The sequence below is a fragment of the Pseudorasbora parva genome, chromosome 16 (genome assembly GCF_024679245.1).
Source record: "Pseudorasbora parva isolate DD20220531a chromosome 16, ASM2467924v1, whole genome shotgun sequence".
Classification (NCBI taxonomy): domain Eukaryota; kingdom Metazoa; phylum Chordata; class Actinopteri; order Cypriniformes; family Gobionidae; genus Pseudorasbora; species Pseudorasbora parva.
The window spans coordinates 40,734,278-40,748,248 of NC_090187.1; the positions used below are offsets into that span (position 1 = coordinate 40,734,278).

Below are 13,971 nucleotides of genomic sequence, written 5' to 3' on the forward strand. Positions count from 1 at the left end.
GAAGAGGATTTCAGATAATTGCGATCTTTGTGGGGACACTTTGTCCTCATAATGTTAGGTTTACCAGAACACACACACAAATTTGTTTCACTAATGAGGACATTGCATATTGCATTGTTTTTATCAGGTTAATTATCTATCTAAATTTCTATGGCCTACCAACCACAGAAAACTTTTACAGGCTTTTACTAATGTTGTTAACGTTTGCAGTTAACAACATTAGTAGATAGATAGATAGATAGATAGATAGATAGATAGATAGATAGATAGATAGATAGATAGATAGATAGATAGATAGATAGATAGATAGATAGATAGATAGATAGATAGATAGATCCACGTGTGAGTTTAAAAAGTGCAAAACAAAAGAATTGTATGCAAACACACAAGCTAAGGAAAGCCTGTGATGATTGCACAATGGTAAGGCAGATGGAAATGCAGCAGGCCTGCGGTGGATGTGTGCTCTAGATGGGGGAGGTTGACGAAACGCAGGGGCGTGACGCACTCCTCGCTCTGCAGCGGCGCTCGCTCGCCTACGGGAGAATGGGAGAGAGACACACAGAAGGGGAGGGAGGAGGAACTTGAAGGAAAAAGTTAAAATAAAAATGGCTTCCTTGTCTTTGGAGTCCACAGAACAAACTGAAAACGGCCCAAAGGAGTCCACGCAAGACGACGAAGCCAAAGTGAAAGAGGAGACGGATCCGGACGAAGTTTCGGAACAACTGCTCCAGAACTTCCAGAACTCGGCGCTCAGTTTTTCCACCGACCAAGTCGCGTGTCTGTGCGAAGCGCTCCTGCAAGCGGGCAATGTGGATCGCCTGTGGAGATTCCTCTCCACCATCCCTCCTTCGGCCGATCTGCTACGTGGCAACGAGACCCTGCTGAAGGCCCAGGCTCTGGTCGCTTTTCACCGGGAGGAATTCAAAGAGTTGTACGCCCTCCTAGACAGCCACGACTTCCACCCGAGTAACCATGGGTTCCTTCAAGACCTCTACTTGAAGGCGCGCTACAAGGAGGCTGAGAGGTCCCGGGGTCGCAGTCTGGGCGCCGTGGACAAATACCGACTGCGCAAAAAGTTTCCTTTGCCCAAAACCATCTGGGACGGAGAGGAGACGGTGTACTGCTTCAAGGAGAAGTCGCGCAACGCTCTGAAGGAATGTTACAAGATCAACAGGTATCCCACTCCGGTCGAGAAGAAGAATTTAGCCAAAGTCACCGGACTTTCTTTGACTCAAGTAAGCAACTGGTTCAAGAATCGCCGACAGAGGGACCGGACCCCGTCCGGTACCAACAGCAAAAGGTAAGCGCGTTAGATTTCGAAGCTTTCTTTCAGGCCCAAGAGAGACATTCTTGAGCCAAACCGAGAGAAGAGAGCAGTAAACAAACCGCTATTGTGTGTGAGGTTTACACTAGGACGAGGGTGTAAACTACACATCTTGATTGCGCGCTCTGATGGAGGCTGTTACTTTCTTACTTTACTGTAGCCTATACTCTTCGTGTAGGCCTGTTTTGTTGTTTGAACGCAGAGGATGATGCATCTGTGGAAAAAGCTGAATATGTTTCTTGCACTAGCATTGTTAACTGAAGTGTCTGACATGTGAAAATGACACGGAGCTCTTAGAAAACAAGGCTGGAAGCATGTTGCTTTGTTGTGAAATGTGAGATAGGGGCGCCAGGAGTGGCTCGAGTTTCCTGAAACTCTGCACCACAATGTCTCTGTCCATGGACTGTTCAATCTCAGATTTAAGGAAAAAGTAGGATAACATGGGGGACGATGCCCCCGTTAAGAACAATGTGCATTACTTTTAAATTGTAACATATTTAGGTACAAGTTTAGCACGTGATGCATCAGCCAGTCTGTTATTAAAGGAAATAACCAGAAAAATCTGCTAATTAAGTTGTTATAGAACAAAATGTGAAATTATTCAGAGGCCTTCTTACCCCACTATAAATTACTTTTGATACAATTCTTATTAATATTTAGATTTTTTGTTAAAGTGTCATTATTTAATAACCGCTCACAGACAAGGCAGAAAGGTAAAATTATTCTGTGACTATTTATATTGAATTGACCATATTTGGATTGAGGGTTGTCCTAATAGCAACACTATAAATTTTAATGTAATATTTTCACTCAACTAACCTATAGGTTTTAATAAAAGAAATGTACATATAATGCATAAAATACAGATTTTACTAATAACCACATTAAATCACAATAATTTTATTACATTTAAAATTAATAACAAACAACATTCCTTCTTTGCCATTTCTGAGTGGCGCATGTTACCCCAGGGGTCTAATTTTATCTTTTAAGTTCATAATATCTTTTACTCCACTAATCTAAAAACATGCAATAACATATAGACACAAAAAAGCCTTGATATTCAACATATAGTGTCATAGATCACTATATTCCAGAGCCAAAAATATTTTTTTTTAAATTAAAACGATTTCAGCTGACAAAATCAAAGTGTTGATTTTCAGATTCAATATTTGTGTCGTATATGGTCATTAGAATTTTTTTTACATTTATTTTATCAACTAGGCTAGGCTAGGTTTTCAATCTCTTTTATTGATCAGTTATGCTGTTTGTTTCCTAAAAGCACATGTCTATATTTTCAAGATAACATAATAGAATGCAAAAATACATTAAATCTACAAAAGAAAATTCACATAAAAATACATAGTAGCCTACATGAAAACCACACTCTTAACAAGCACACAAAATACCAAGATCAAGAAATAAAAAACAGTTAATTATTAAATGCACTGTTCTATAAAATGTTAAATTAGACCAAGAGGTGGTACAGATTCCATGTTTAGTATATCTTGAAGCTCATGATTGGAAAAGGCAGCTCTACCAAGCTCTGTGTAGGAAAAATGGGTGTCTTAAGTAAAAGTTTTTCTGTTGATTTGGTTCTATGCTAGCTTCAGTAATATTCAGCAAAGTAGGTATGTACTATCACTATGGTAACTTGGCCAGTAAAGCTTGTAAAATAAAATAAAAAATCCTCCTTGTGTAATGTGATCTAATAGTTTTCAATTAAAAAAAAACTTATCTATCGAGATGAGTGCCAAAAATGTTTTAACCATAAAATCAACAGGTTATAATTTGTGGTCAACCACAATTTTTTGGATTGCTTATGCTGATATTTTAGAGAGCAGGGTGGCTGATATAAAGCTGATATATGTTTATTTTACTTGATATTTTATAATTCTGAAATGCTTTTACAGTATTTTACACAAGAAAGAAATTGCTAAAAATATATGAATAAAAACCAACAGGGCACTTATTACGTTAAATTTGTGTGTACTGGGAATCCCTTTTCCCCAAATAAAGTCAAGGCACAAGGTAACACTAAATTTACAAAAAAAATTTACAAAAAATTTACAAAAAAAATTTACAAAAAAAACTCTGGAAATGACATGACAATGGCATAGTGGGAAACTGAATATAGCGCAGTAGAGAGTAATCTAGGGGGGTTTGTCAGACCACAAGCTTCACTGGGTCTGGTCTGTAATCAATTTAGGTTTCTCCTCTGTTGATAGAGATGTCAAAAATGTTTCGAGGATTGGAAATACATGGTAGACATTGATCAAAAACTACATTAAGCCTGACCGAATGTGATATTTCTGTCTCTTCTTTAGTGAATCTGATGGGAACCACAGCACAGAAGATGAAGCCAGCAAAGGAGATCTGGAGGATATTACTGACAAACCTTCAGCTCAAGAAACAGGCAGCTCCAATGCTTCTCTTATATCCCTCACTGGTGCTCCTTGCAGTACTGGTCAGCTTATTCTCAACAGCACCGGGGGTTTCCTTACAAGCTCTCATCCACTGCTGCTCAATGGGAGCCCTATACTCTCAGGGGCAGGAACCGGAGTTATCATTAATGGCCTGACACTGAGTGACGGCCACACAGTCACTCTCAGTCCTGTTACAACTAATGCACCGTTGCTACTTAATGGGGCTCAAGTAATCTCCAAAGATGAACGAGGCATCAATGAAATGGAGGCCCAAGCCAGCCTGTCCACTGTGGTTCTGAATCCACAAGCCAGTCTAACTAGCACAATACCTCTCTCTCTCAGCGAGGACGCAAAAACCCCCAGCAGCAATGTCTCTCCGCTGGATTTCATCAGTCTTCCAGAAGCCTTGAAGAGTCCGGATAATAGTCCGTCAGTGCCTACAAACTCTATGTCCTTGCCTACTATCTCCACTTCTGTCATCTCTCCCACATCTCTTCCTTCGGTGATACTGGCCCCGAATCGTATCTCTGCATCGACAGCTGGCTCTGTGAGTTCAGTCATCTCCAGTCCCATGGTGCCACTACAGTCCACACAGCCACCGGAAATTGTTGTATTGGGAAAGGCTGACCCTCAGTCCCCAACTTGCAGCTCCGTATCTAGCCCTCAGGTGCTGTCTTTACCACAAGTGGTACCGTCGATACAGGGCGTTCCAGTTTCTCAACTGATGCAGCCTACATCTGGAGCCACACTGTCATCTTGCCCCCAGCTTGTTCCGGTCAATCCACAGTTACCCCATGTCCCCATTCCTCAGTTTCAGACACAGACCTTGCACATTGGTCCTAGACTTGCTCAGAATTGCTCCACCACACTAAGCACCAGCAGTGCTTTATCACTCCCCCTGATGGCCGATGGACAAGTTACACAAGTGCTTACACCTCAGCTAGGAGATGAATCTACGTCAGCCGCCCTTCAACAGATACAGACCTCTATGGGGACGCAAGTCATCCCCATCTCCTCCCCGACTCAAGTTGTTCCCATATCCCAATCCAAAGACCCCAGCCAGCCTCAGCTTGTCCCCCTGTCGCTGCCTCAACTTATGCCTGTGACATCTATTGCGGGAACTCAAACTGGAACCTTCTCCTTCCCTCAGGTGGTTCCAGCAACACCGTCTCTTTCCATTCCGTCCCCTGGAGGTGCTTTCCAGATTCTGACATCTGGAGCTGGAACAGGATTGAGTGTTGCCCAAGGACCGATACGCCTTAGCCCAATAGGGCCTCCTCAGAGTGTCCCTACTGGAACCATCCCAGGTGTTCAGCTTCTCAACTCTGGGGTGATTCAGCTGCCTTCTTCCTCTACAGGTATGTCACGAAAAGAAATTCACCAGCAGTTGAAAATATATGTTTGTTTTGTTCTGTACACTCAGAAAAAATGGTACACTGCTGTCACTAGGGCGGTACCCTAAGGTACAAAAGTAAAAAGGTACATCTTTGTATCTTACTCACCCATAAATGGTACATATTAGTACCTTAAAGGGTACATATCAGTACTTTAATAGTGGGAATTAGTACCTTAAAGGTACATAGTAGTACCTTTTCGGTTTTGTACTTTAGGGTACCCCAGAGACAGAAATTTATCTTTTTTATGACAGTGTAATGAGAAGTCTTTGTTCTGCTTTTGTCTCCAGGCAACATCCTCTTAGCAGGTGGCATCGGTGGAAGCCCCATCCTAAGTGTTCAAAACGGGAAACTCATCCTTACTATTCCAGCTGGCATCCAGTTTGCCAGCATGCCTGTCAAGTCCGTCCCAGACAATTTGGTCTCGAGCAACAGCACCTTTGATCCGCAAACCTCAGCTGTACATCCACTCGAGAATCAACCAGCACCTTTACTCACTGCTCAAACCTCAAATTCACTACAACCATCTCCTTTGGGATTTGTTGGATCATCTACACTTTACTGCAGCCCTGAGCCAGGGACCATTGCCAACCCTACCCCAGGAGCCTCTCCTAACACCCCAGACTCATCCAGCACTCCCACTCCTACAGGCATCCTACAATCCCAGCAGTCCCTCAGCCCTGATAGCATGCTACCACTCAGTCCAATCTGTAGTGGTGTGGCATCTGGGACTCACCTCACCCAGCCAGCTTGGAGCCCCGTCCCGCTGTCTTCCTCTGTCGGTCTGACATTATTTGACATACGTGGGAAAGGGGATCTTCCAGAGGATCCCGCTTTGTTGGGTCTTCCAGGAGGAGAGTCCCTCCTGTTGGGCACTCCTCCAGGTGAGGATGTGGATAGAGATTCTCAGCTGGATGAAGTGGAGGACATGGATGGGGACTCGAAAATTCTTACACAACTGCAGTCTGTCCCTGTGGATGATGACCTGGGCTTGTAATGACCAGTTCTGCTAGATGCGGTTTGTGTTAAATCTCAGCCTGGCTAGAGTTGCGTTCAACCATGTCTCTGAAGTCTTTCCTCACTTTTCCTTGTGTAGGTTAAGTCTTAAACTAAGCTGTTGAGAAGAACCTCTGTCTTATATCTTGAATTCATGTGTGAAAGCAGTGTATTCACCAAGGGCATGACTAGAGGTTTTAATTTCAGTAGAGGAAAAGGCACTGCCATTTTGTCAGAGATGATGTTTGTTTGTATAACCAATATTCACCTCTAGGAATCCAAGTTTGTGTCTGCATGTTTGCTCTGATTTTGATGAAACACAGGGCTTGTGGCTTGTTACAAGGGCTACCTTGACTGGTAAAAAAAGGCACTAATGTGTACAAGGCAATCAAGATTGTTTTATCTGGGAGTGAAGAGCATGCGCGAATGCCTTCTATTGTGCCTTACATTTTTGTTACTTCTCATTGTTATAGATAAAATGACTCTGAACAGAACTTTTATCATTTTAATAATAAAAGTCATATTAGGTTTCCCTCCTAGAGACAATGTAATAGAGGTAAAAGTACAATCCTGGAGTGAAATGGGTCTGAACATGAGCTAGGCATGGGGAGCTTTTCCTTCAAACGTCCTGTACATGTGGCTCATAAAAATATCCCTAGATGTACGGGAGAAGGTTCAATTAACTCACAGCACTGGGTGGAAGATGAGACTCTGAACTTTAAACGTGCCTGTCACAACTACATCGGCTATACTACATGCAACAGCGTGGTTCAAGTCCTTTAACATTGAATTGGCATTGGTGAGTGGATGGTGCATGTCAGATTTGTGGATGGCAAGATGCTTGGACATACTTTGAACACACAGTGAAGCACTCTCTCCATGTTTGTTGTTTTATATTCTATGTATAGAGTAAGTTCATGATGGTGCACTAAGCTGTCCATGGAAATCCTGCACGTTTTGATATGACAGATCAATGGCATTTTTTTCCGTAGATTTGAGCTTACCCAAGCATTCCAGCTCATTACCATGAAACTGTGTATAAACATATAAAGGCTCTAGCGTTTGAAGGGAATTGAAGTACTGAATATAAGTCTATGCAACTGTTCTGCATGATAACTGAACCCTAAGATTTGTTTCCTGTTAAAAACAGCCTCTTCTTACACTACAGATCCACCAAGTACATGTACAGTGACATTTTTCTCTCCATATTTTTCACTTGTCCTGGTTTTCCTGAATTTTTGTATTTTGGAATCAAATATTTTGCAATTTAGTCTAGGTGATTCAAAGCTACAAGTGTGACTTTTTCAACACTTCATTAACACCACCAGACTAGTTTGATTAATGCAGAGCACGGCTCTGTATGTTTTGCACATTTTAAAGTTTTTATTCGTGAAGCATTTAGTTTTGTTTTTGTTTTTTTGGCCCTACAAAACCTGGTGCTATTTTTAAACCATTAACTGTACATTTAAGGCTTTTGTGAAATATTAGGCCTGTGAGATTGTTTTCCCTTGGTGCACAGTAGTCACCCTGTGTTAACTTTATGTCTGTCTTTTTTCATATTTTTTTTCCAATATTTAATGCATTTATCAATCATTTTTGTGTCATTCTATGATTACATTAATACGTTTCCCTCATTGTAGCTTAGGTGTACACTCCATTTTGTGATATAACAAGTTTTTTCTTTGTATATCACATTTAAGTTACATAGGAGTTTTTGTATTGACCTGCCAAAGTTTTTTTTTTTTTTTCTTCCCCAAGCACCTGGACAATGTTTTTAACTTTTTGGAAAGTAAGGGAATGTGTGAGTGCGTGTACGTTTGTCCCTGAGTATTGCTATTACTCTTCCAGAATGTAATGATTACTATGTTAATGCACATGTATTTTAGGCAGTAGAGTTATATTTGTTTGTTCTGTTCACTTTTTAATACTTTCGATTCACATTCATGTACAAACAGAAAAATATGCAGCTGATCAAACCAAAGACTTTTTTTTGGATCATTTCAAAGGGAGTTTTTTGTCCTTATTGTAAACAACGTCTCTTTTTATAGAGGTGTGTTTTGTATCGTATAGCTATTTTATTTTTTATATTCCATTTTATTGTGATATGTAATAAACATATATAAAGCTACCCGTGTGCCCTTTGAAATTAATCTAAGGTTACATGTTTTTAGAAGCACTTTTACACACCATTATTAGCATGCATATGTATATGTGTGTGTGTGTGTGTGTGTGTGTGTGTGTGTGTGTGTGTGTGTGTATGGCCATGTCCCATAGTCGGGGATATACAAACACTTACTTGTACTATGCAATGTCTAACCAAATTGTCTAACAAATGCTGCCACCATAATTTGATTAGAAAATAAGATTGCCTTTCTATTTAAACAAGCTCTATTGTGCACCTGACATCTTCCCCAGGTAATTGATACAAATACAAACAACACTTACTCTGAGAGGTTTGTGTGAGTGTGTGTGTTGGTGCCTGTCTGTTTTTTTAACCCCTATGCTCTCCGGTTACCTGCATGTACCAAGTTGTCTGGGCGGGTCTTTGTGGCTGAAGAAGGTAAAACCTGCAAAAACAAAAAATCTGATACACTCACGACTGCACTTATTGGCTAACACATCACCGGAGAACATAAAGGACTATTGTGAGAACCTCACCTGAGAGTTTCTGCACTGCAGTCACATCAGAAGGTACTTTGGTATTCTTGTCAAGTCGTTTGGATTTAATGATTCGATTTGAAACAGGTTTCAGTTGTCCTTTGGATCCCTTTAATGGACTTTGGTAATGTAGTTGGACCTTTTACAACTTGTTTTGCAGAACAATTCCTCAACATCCCTTCCACCATCCTTGGTTCGGATCATGGCGATGGGCTTCTCCCCAGAGCAGGTGGCATGTGTTTGTGAGGTTCTTCTCCAGAGTGGAAGCATGGATCGCTTGTCCTCTTTCTTATGCTCTTTACCTTCCGTTGCCGCTTCTTCTAATGCATATCTGGCCATGGCCCAGAGTCAGGAGAGCGTGCTGAAGGCGCGGGCTGCGGTTGCCTTCCACCACTGCCGTTTCACTGAGCTGTACGCCTTGTTAGAGGGGAACGTGTTCTCCCCGCGCAGTCACCCTCTCCTCCAACAGCTCTGGCTTCGGGCTCACTACATGGAGGCTGAACTTCAGCGGGGTCGTCCTCTCGGGGCCGTGGGGAAGTACCGCATTCGTCGCAAGTTTCCTCTTCCACGCACCATCTGGGATGGAGAGGAGACCAGCTACTGCTTCAAGGTTTTCAAGTCTGTTGCTGTAGCACAATGTTTTAACCCTCTGGTGCTGTTTTTAAGTTGTTGTTGTTGTTTTTTACTTCATCTGAATGGTAGAAAATTTGGTAAAGGTTTTGGCATTTGCTGTGTGAACACACAAAAAAAACGCCAATCATGGACATGATTCAAAAAGGTTAAATGGTCCTGAAATATATAGTCAGTCACACTTGTGTTTCTCGTATTCAAAAATCAGTGAAATTAATGGGAGACAAATTTAATTTAGTGAAAACGTTTGGTACTGCACCCAAACAAAATCTTACTGAAAGCTAATTTTTTGCAGTATCAACCTCAGATTGTTTAGACTTATGGCTTTGATTTCAAGTAAATGTGATTTCAGAAAAAAATACACAGTACCAGATATTTTTTTAAATGTTTTTGACAGAAGTCTCTTGCTTATCAAGCCTGGTTTTATTTGATCCAAAATACAGAATAAACAGTAATATTGTGAACTATTACAATTTAAAATAATGATTTTCTATTTTAATACACTTTCAAATAAAATGTATTTCTGTGATCAAAGCTGAATTTTCAGCATCATTATTCCAGTCTTCAGTGTCACATGATCTTTCAGAAATCATTCGGATATGAGGATGTATTATAAATATATAAAGCAATTGTGTAAATTAGGTTACACAATATAGTACAACTAAGTTAAGTAGTACAACTGTTACCAGCATTGCTAATAAATGTGACACGGAAGACTGGAGTAATGATAATGAAAATTCAGCTTTGATTACAGGAATAAATTATATTATAAAGTATATTAAAACAGAAAATGATTATTTTAAATTATATAATGTTATCTCTAATTTAGATACAATAAATGCAGGCTTGAAGAGCCAAAGAGACTACTTTCAAAAACATTAAAATAATGTTTCCAAAATTTTGACCTTACTGTATATTTATTGTAAAAACTGAATATGGTATTTTTGTGCATTTTTCACTTCAGCAATAATCTGACGAGTGTCTTCTATAAAAAGAGACCAAATTTAAGTCTAAAGTTTAAGTTGGACATTTCATTTCAGGTCCGTGCTCCAAAAAGTTAATAAATGGATTATGAATAGCTTACTGCATAAATATAATACAGTACCACATAAATTACCCTTAACAATTCAAAATATTAAAATATAGTATAATCATTGTATTGAAATAATAATAATAATCGCTCACGTTTGACGGACACGCGAGCATGGAGAGGGTTAGACCATAGGGTAAACATCATAATGCGTGTACGTTGATTCGCCGATTTATCTAATCTGGCTTTAGTCTCAAAATAATCTTGCTTCTTTTTGGGAGAGGTTTTAAGAGGTTTGGTTGCATGATGGCATCCTCTGCTGGCAGGAGAAGTCTCGGAGCGTGTTGAGAGAATGGTACTGCAGAAAGCCGTATCCCTCGCCACGAGAGAAGCGAGATCTGGCGGCAGCTACGGGACTCACCGCGACACAGGTCAGCAACTGGTTCAAGAACCGCCGACAACGGGACAGAGCTGCGACCAGCCGCCAAGAGTAAGACAAACGGCCTCACTTTAACATGGTGGAGCCCTGCTGACATACTCTTACTTGCCTAAGCAGTTAGCATCACTATGTATGAAAAGTTCCCCTCAAGATAACTTAAAGGGACAGTTCACCCAAAAATGAAAATTCTGCCATCATTTACTAACCTTCAAGTTGTTCCAAACCTGTATGCATTTCTTTCTTCGGCTTAACAGTGAAGAAAAAATATGATCTTTTTAAGAATGAGAGTTGATGGACCCCATTGACTTTGCTATGGAAGTCAATAGGGTCTATCAACTCTCATTCTTCAAAGTATCTTCTTTTGTGTTCACTGTTAAGCACAAGAAAGCTTAACAGTGAACTGCATGAAAATCATTTAACACTTAATGTCAAGAAAACACAATGCATGTATTTTTATTCATCCAGGAGACAATTATCCATATCCAATCCTATCACTTTTTCTAATCAAACGCTTTTAATTGTATCAGTATATAAGTATTTGGGAGTTTATCTTGACTCTCATCTTACTTATCGAGAACATGTTCAAACCCTAACCAGAAAGTTAAATCAAAAATTATGTTTATAGCAAAATTAGACCATATTTGCTGCTTTCTGTTTCAAAAACCTATCTTCATGCCATCATTCTGTCCACTTTGTCGTATTGTTTACCTGTTTGGTCACTAACAACAAATGAGATTATTGAACCAGTAATAAGTCTTTATAATAGAGCTCATAAGATCCATGTCAGGCTACCAGGCTGGACTCACCACTGTACTGCACTATCTTTGTGTAATGCACTGACATTTCAGAATTATAAAATAAGCCACGGGATAAACCTGTTTCATCAAATCAGTAATGGACACACTGTAACTGCTTTAACCGAATTGGTTCCGAAACTTAGCTCAAGGTCTGAACGCACTACAAGATCTTTTACAAATGGATTATTGCCTTTACCGGCTTTTAGAAATTGTTATGGACAGAGATCTTTTTTTCTTGTGCTCACTAAAAACTGGAATGAGATCCCACAGCACATCAGGACTATCACATCAAGAAGACTATTTAAAAAAACATTTGCTCAATATTTAATGGACAGGTATATCTGATCATTGAGATGATTCTATAGCCCCCCTGTCGCCCATATCGGTAATGTGTGTCTGTTGTTGTCTTTAGATGTCAAGTGTGTGAGCTTTGTTGTGAATGTGGTTTTTATGTTCTGCAGAGCAGGAACCTGCTGAAAATCAGTTGTATACTGAGCCAGGCCCGATTGTCCTTAATCTTTTCCTGTTTTAAAAATAAATAAAGAAAAAAGAAATTCATACAGGTTTGGAACAACTTGACACCAGAAACACCAGTGATTTCAAACCTCATCTTTGGTTCACTGCAGTTTAAGGAGAAAATACTCAGCAATAGTGTTTAGTGAGGAGTTTGCACAGGGTTTGTCTTAAAGCATAATAAAAACACCACATATAAACACCAGTAACAATGTGATTTTCACCACAGGGGGTCTTTAAAAGTGTGATTTCCAGGTCTGGAAAAGTATAAAATCTTAGTATTTTCATAATTTATATACATTTCTTCGGTAACACTTTAGAATAATGGTCATTAGTTAATGTAACTAACATGAACTAATCATGAGCAGTTCATTTGTTACTGTAGTTCATCTTCGTTAAGGTTAGTTCATGTTAGTTCACGGTGCATTAACTAATTTTTTTAAATAATGCATTGATTAGTAAATGTTGAAATTAACATTAACAAAGATAAATACATGCTTTATAAATGCAGTTAATTTTTAGTTAATGTTAACTAATGACCATTATTCTAAACCAAATTCTAACAGTCTATAGTGTAGAATTAATAGAATTGGTAGAATTTAGACCGAAAGCCCTTATCTGTGTCCATTAAATCACAAAAACTGGAAAAGTCATGGTGCATTTGAGTTAAAATGGTTGAGAACATTTCCTTTAGAGAGCCTAGAAAGAAAAGATTAGCAAAGCAAAGCAAAGCTGGCTCCATGCTGCCCTCTGCTGGATGGGTCACAAACAGACGTCTAACTTCTAGAATGCATTTGTTAATTGATCTGAGAATGAACCCGTTTGAGATGCATCTTCCTGTGCTCCAGCAGGACACCCGCGGGAGTGTTCCTGAGCTCTGATGAGGAGCTCTCGCCTCCAGGAAGCCCCGGCACGCTCTTCTCCTGCTCCCAGCTCTCTGCTCACCCGCCTCCTCTCCGACACCTGGGACCTGCACACTACTGACATCAGTACGGTGCAATTCAGGATACAAGTCACAGCTGTGTCATTTAAAGATGCTGTAAGGGCATTTGTACATGCAGAAAGGGTTTACAACCTGAAAGAGGGGTCTATAAATCACAGCTAAAAAGCAGAGTCAGGGGAATCGGCTGACTCTTTCTAGCCGTCTATGCGGTTGTGTTTTCTACCGTGGGTTTGGCTGATAGTGATCACTTACAGCACCTTTAACAAAACAGAGCAACTGTCAGCAAATGCCTTTTTTGTGACTAATTTTGTACGTTTTTAGAGCACATTTGTGTTCCAGTGCTAGTTTGAAAACCACTAAAGAATCACTAAACAACTGCAATGAAAACACGCTTATTAAATTCATAATTTGCAACTATAGAAAACTAAATTGGGGCAATAGTCTGGAAATGCAAATGTTTTTCCATACTTTTCCAAACTATGTGGGAATTTTTCTGTAATCTGTTTCACTCGGACATACGTTACACTACAGAAAAAAAAGATAATAAAAACACCACATATAAAGAACAGTAAAAATTTGATTTTCACCACAGGGGGTCTTTAAAAGTGTGATTTCCAGGTTTGGAAAAGTATAAAATCTTAGTATTTTCATAATTTATATATATTTTTTCGGTAACACTTTAGAATAATGGTCATTAGTTAATGTAACTAACATGAACTAATCATTTTCTGTACGTTACACTACAGAAAAAAAAGATCTGTCGCTACTTCCATTTCATTGCGACTTAAAAAAAGCACTGTTTAATTTGCTGACTCAGTCAA

The 13,971-nt window shown here is 39.6% G+C and overlaps 2 protein-coding genes across 4 annotated transcripts; both read left to right on the forward strand.

The window, feature by feature from the left end:
• The first annotated feature begins 405 nt into the window (after positions 1-405).
• On the forward strand, positions 406-8,260 carry six5 (SIX homeobox 5). The gene is made up of 3 exons (XM_067419031.1): positions 406-1,300; positions 3,652-5,108; positions 5,435-8,260. Exons 1-3 carry the CDS (start codon positions 606-608, stop codon positions 6,139-6,141), a joined length of 2,859 nt encoding a protein of 952 aa, XP_067275132.1. The 5' UTR covers positions 406-605; the 3' UTR covers positions 6,142-8,260.
• A 480-nt stretch (positions 8,261-8,740) lies between these two features.
• Positions 8,741-13,906, forward strand: six9 (SIX homeobox 9). Of its 3 annotated transcripts, XM_067419036.1 has the most exons (4): positions 8,741-8,831; positions 8,959-9,408; positions 10,785-10,948; positions 13,056-13,906. In XM_067419036.1, the coding sequence occupies exons 2-4, from the start codon at positions 9,001-9,003 to the stop codon at positions 13,189-13,191; spliced, it is 708 nt and encodes a 235-aa protein (XP_067275137.1). In that variant the 5' UTR covers positions 8,741-8,831; positions 8,959-9,000; the 3' UTR covers positions 13,192-13,906. The 3 variants fall into 3 exon arrangements, with proteins under 3 accessions (XP_067275137.1, XP_067275136.1, XP_067275138.1); XM_067419035.1 differs by having other exon boundaries at positions 8,823-9,408; XM_067419037.1 differs by having other exon boundaries at positions 8,830-9,408; positions 13,059-13,906.
• Positions 13,907-13,971: the final 65 nt, after the last annotated feature.

Coding starts and splice junctions, on each gene's coding strand:
- six9 (XM_067419036.1), top strand. CDS start 9,001: ATGGCGATGGGCTTCTCCCCAGAGCAGGTGGCATGTGTTTGTGAGGTT. Junction 9,409..10,784: donor AGACCAGCTACTGCTTCAAG/GTTTTCAAGTCT, acceptor CTCTGCTGGCAG/GAGAAGTCTCGGAGCGTGTT. Junction 10,949..13,055: donor GCTGCGACCAGCCGCCAAGA/GTAAGACAAACG, acceptor CCTGTGCTCCAG/CAGGACACCCGCGGGAGTGT.
- six5 (XM_067419031.1), top strand. CDS start 606: ATGGCTTCCTTGTCTTTGGAGTCCACAGAACAAACTGAAAACGGCCCA. Junction 1,301..3,651: donor TCCGGTACCAACAGCAAAAG/GTAAGCGCGTTA, acceptor TCTCTTCTTTAG/TGAATCTGATGGGAACCACA. Junction 5,109..5,434: donor GCTGCCTTCTTCCTCTACAG/GTATGTCACGAA, acceptor TTTTGTCTCCAG/GCAACATCCTCTTAGCAGGT.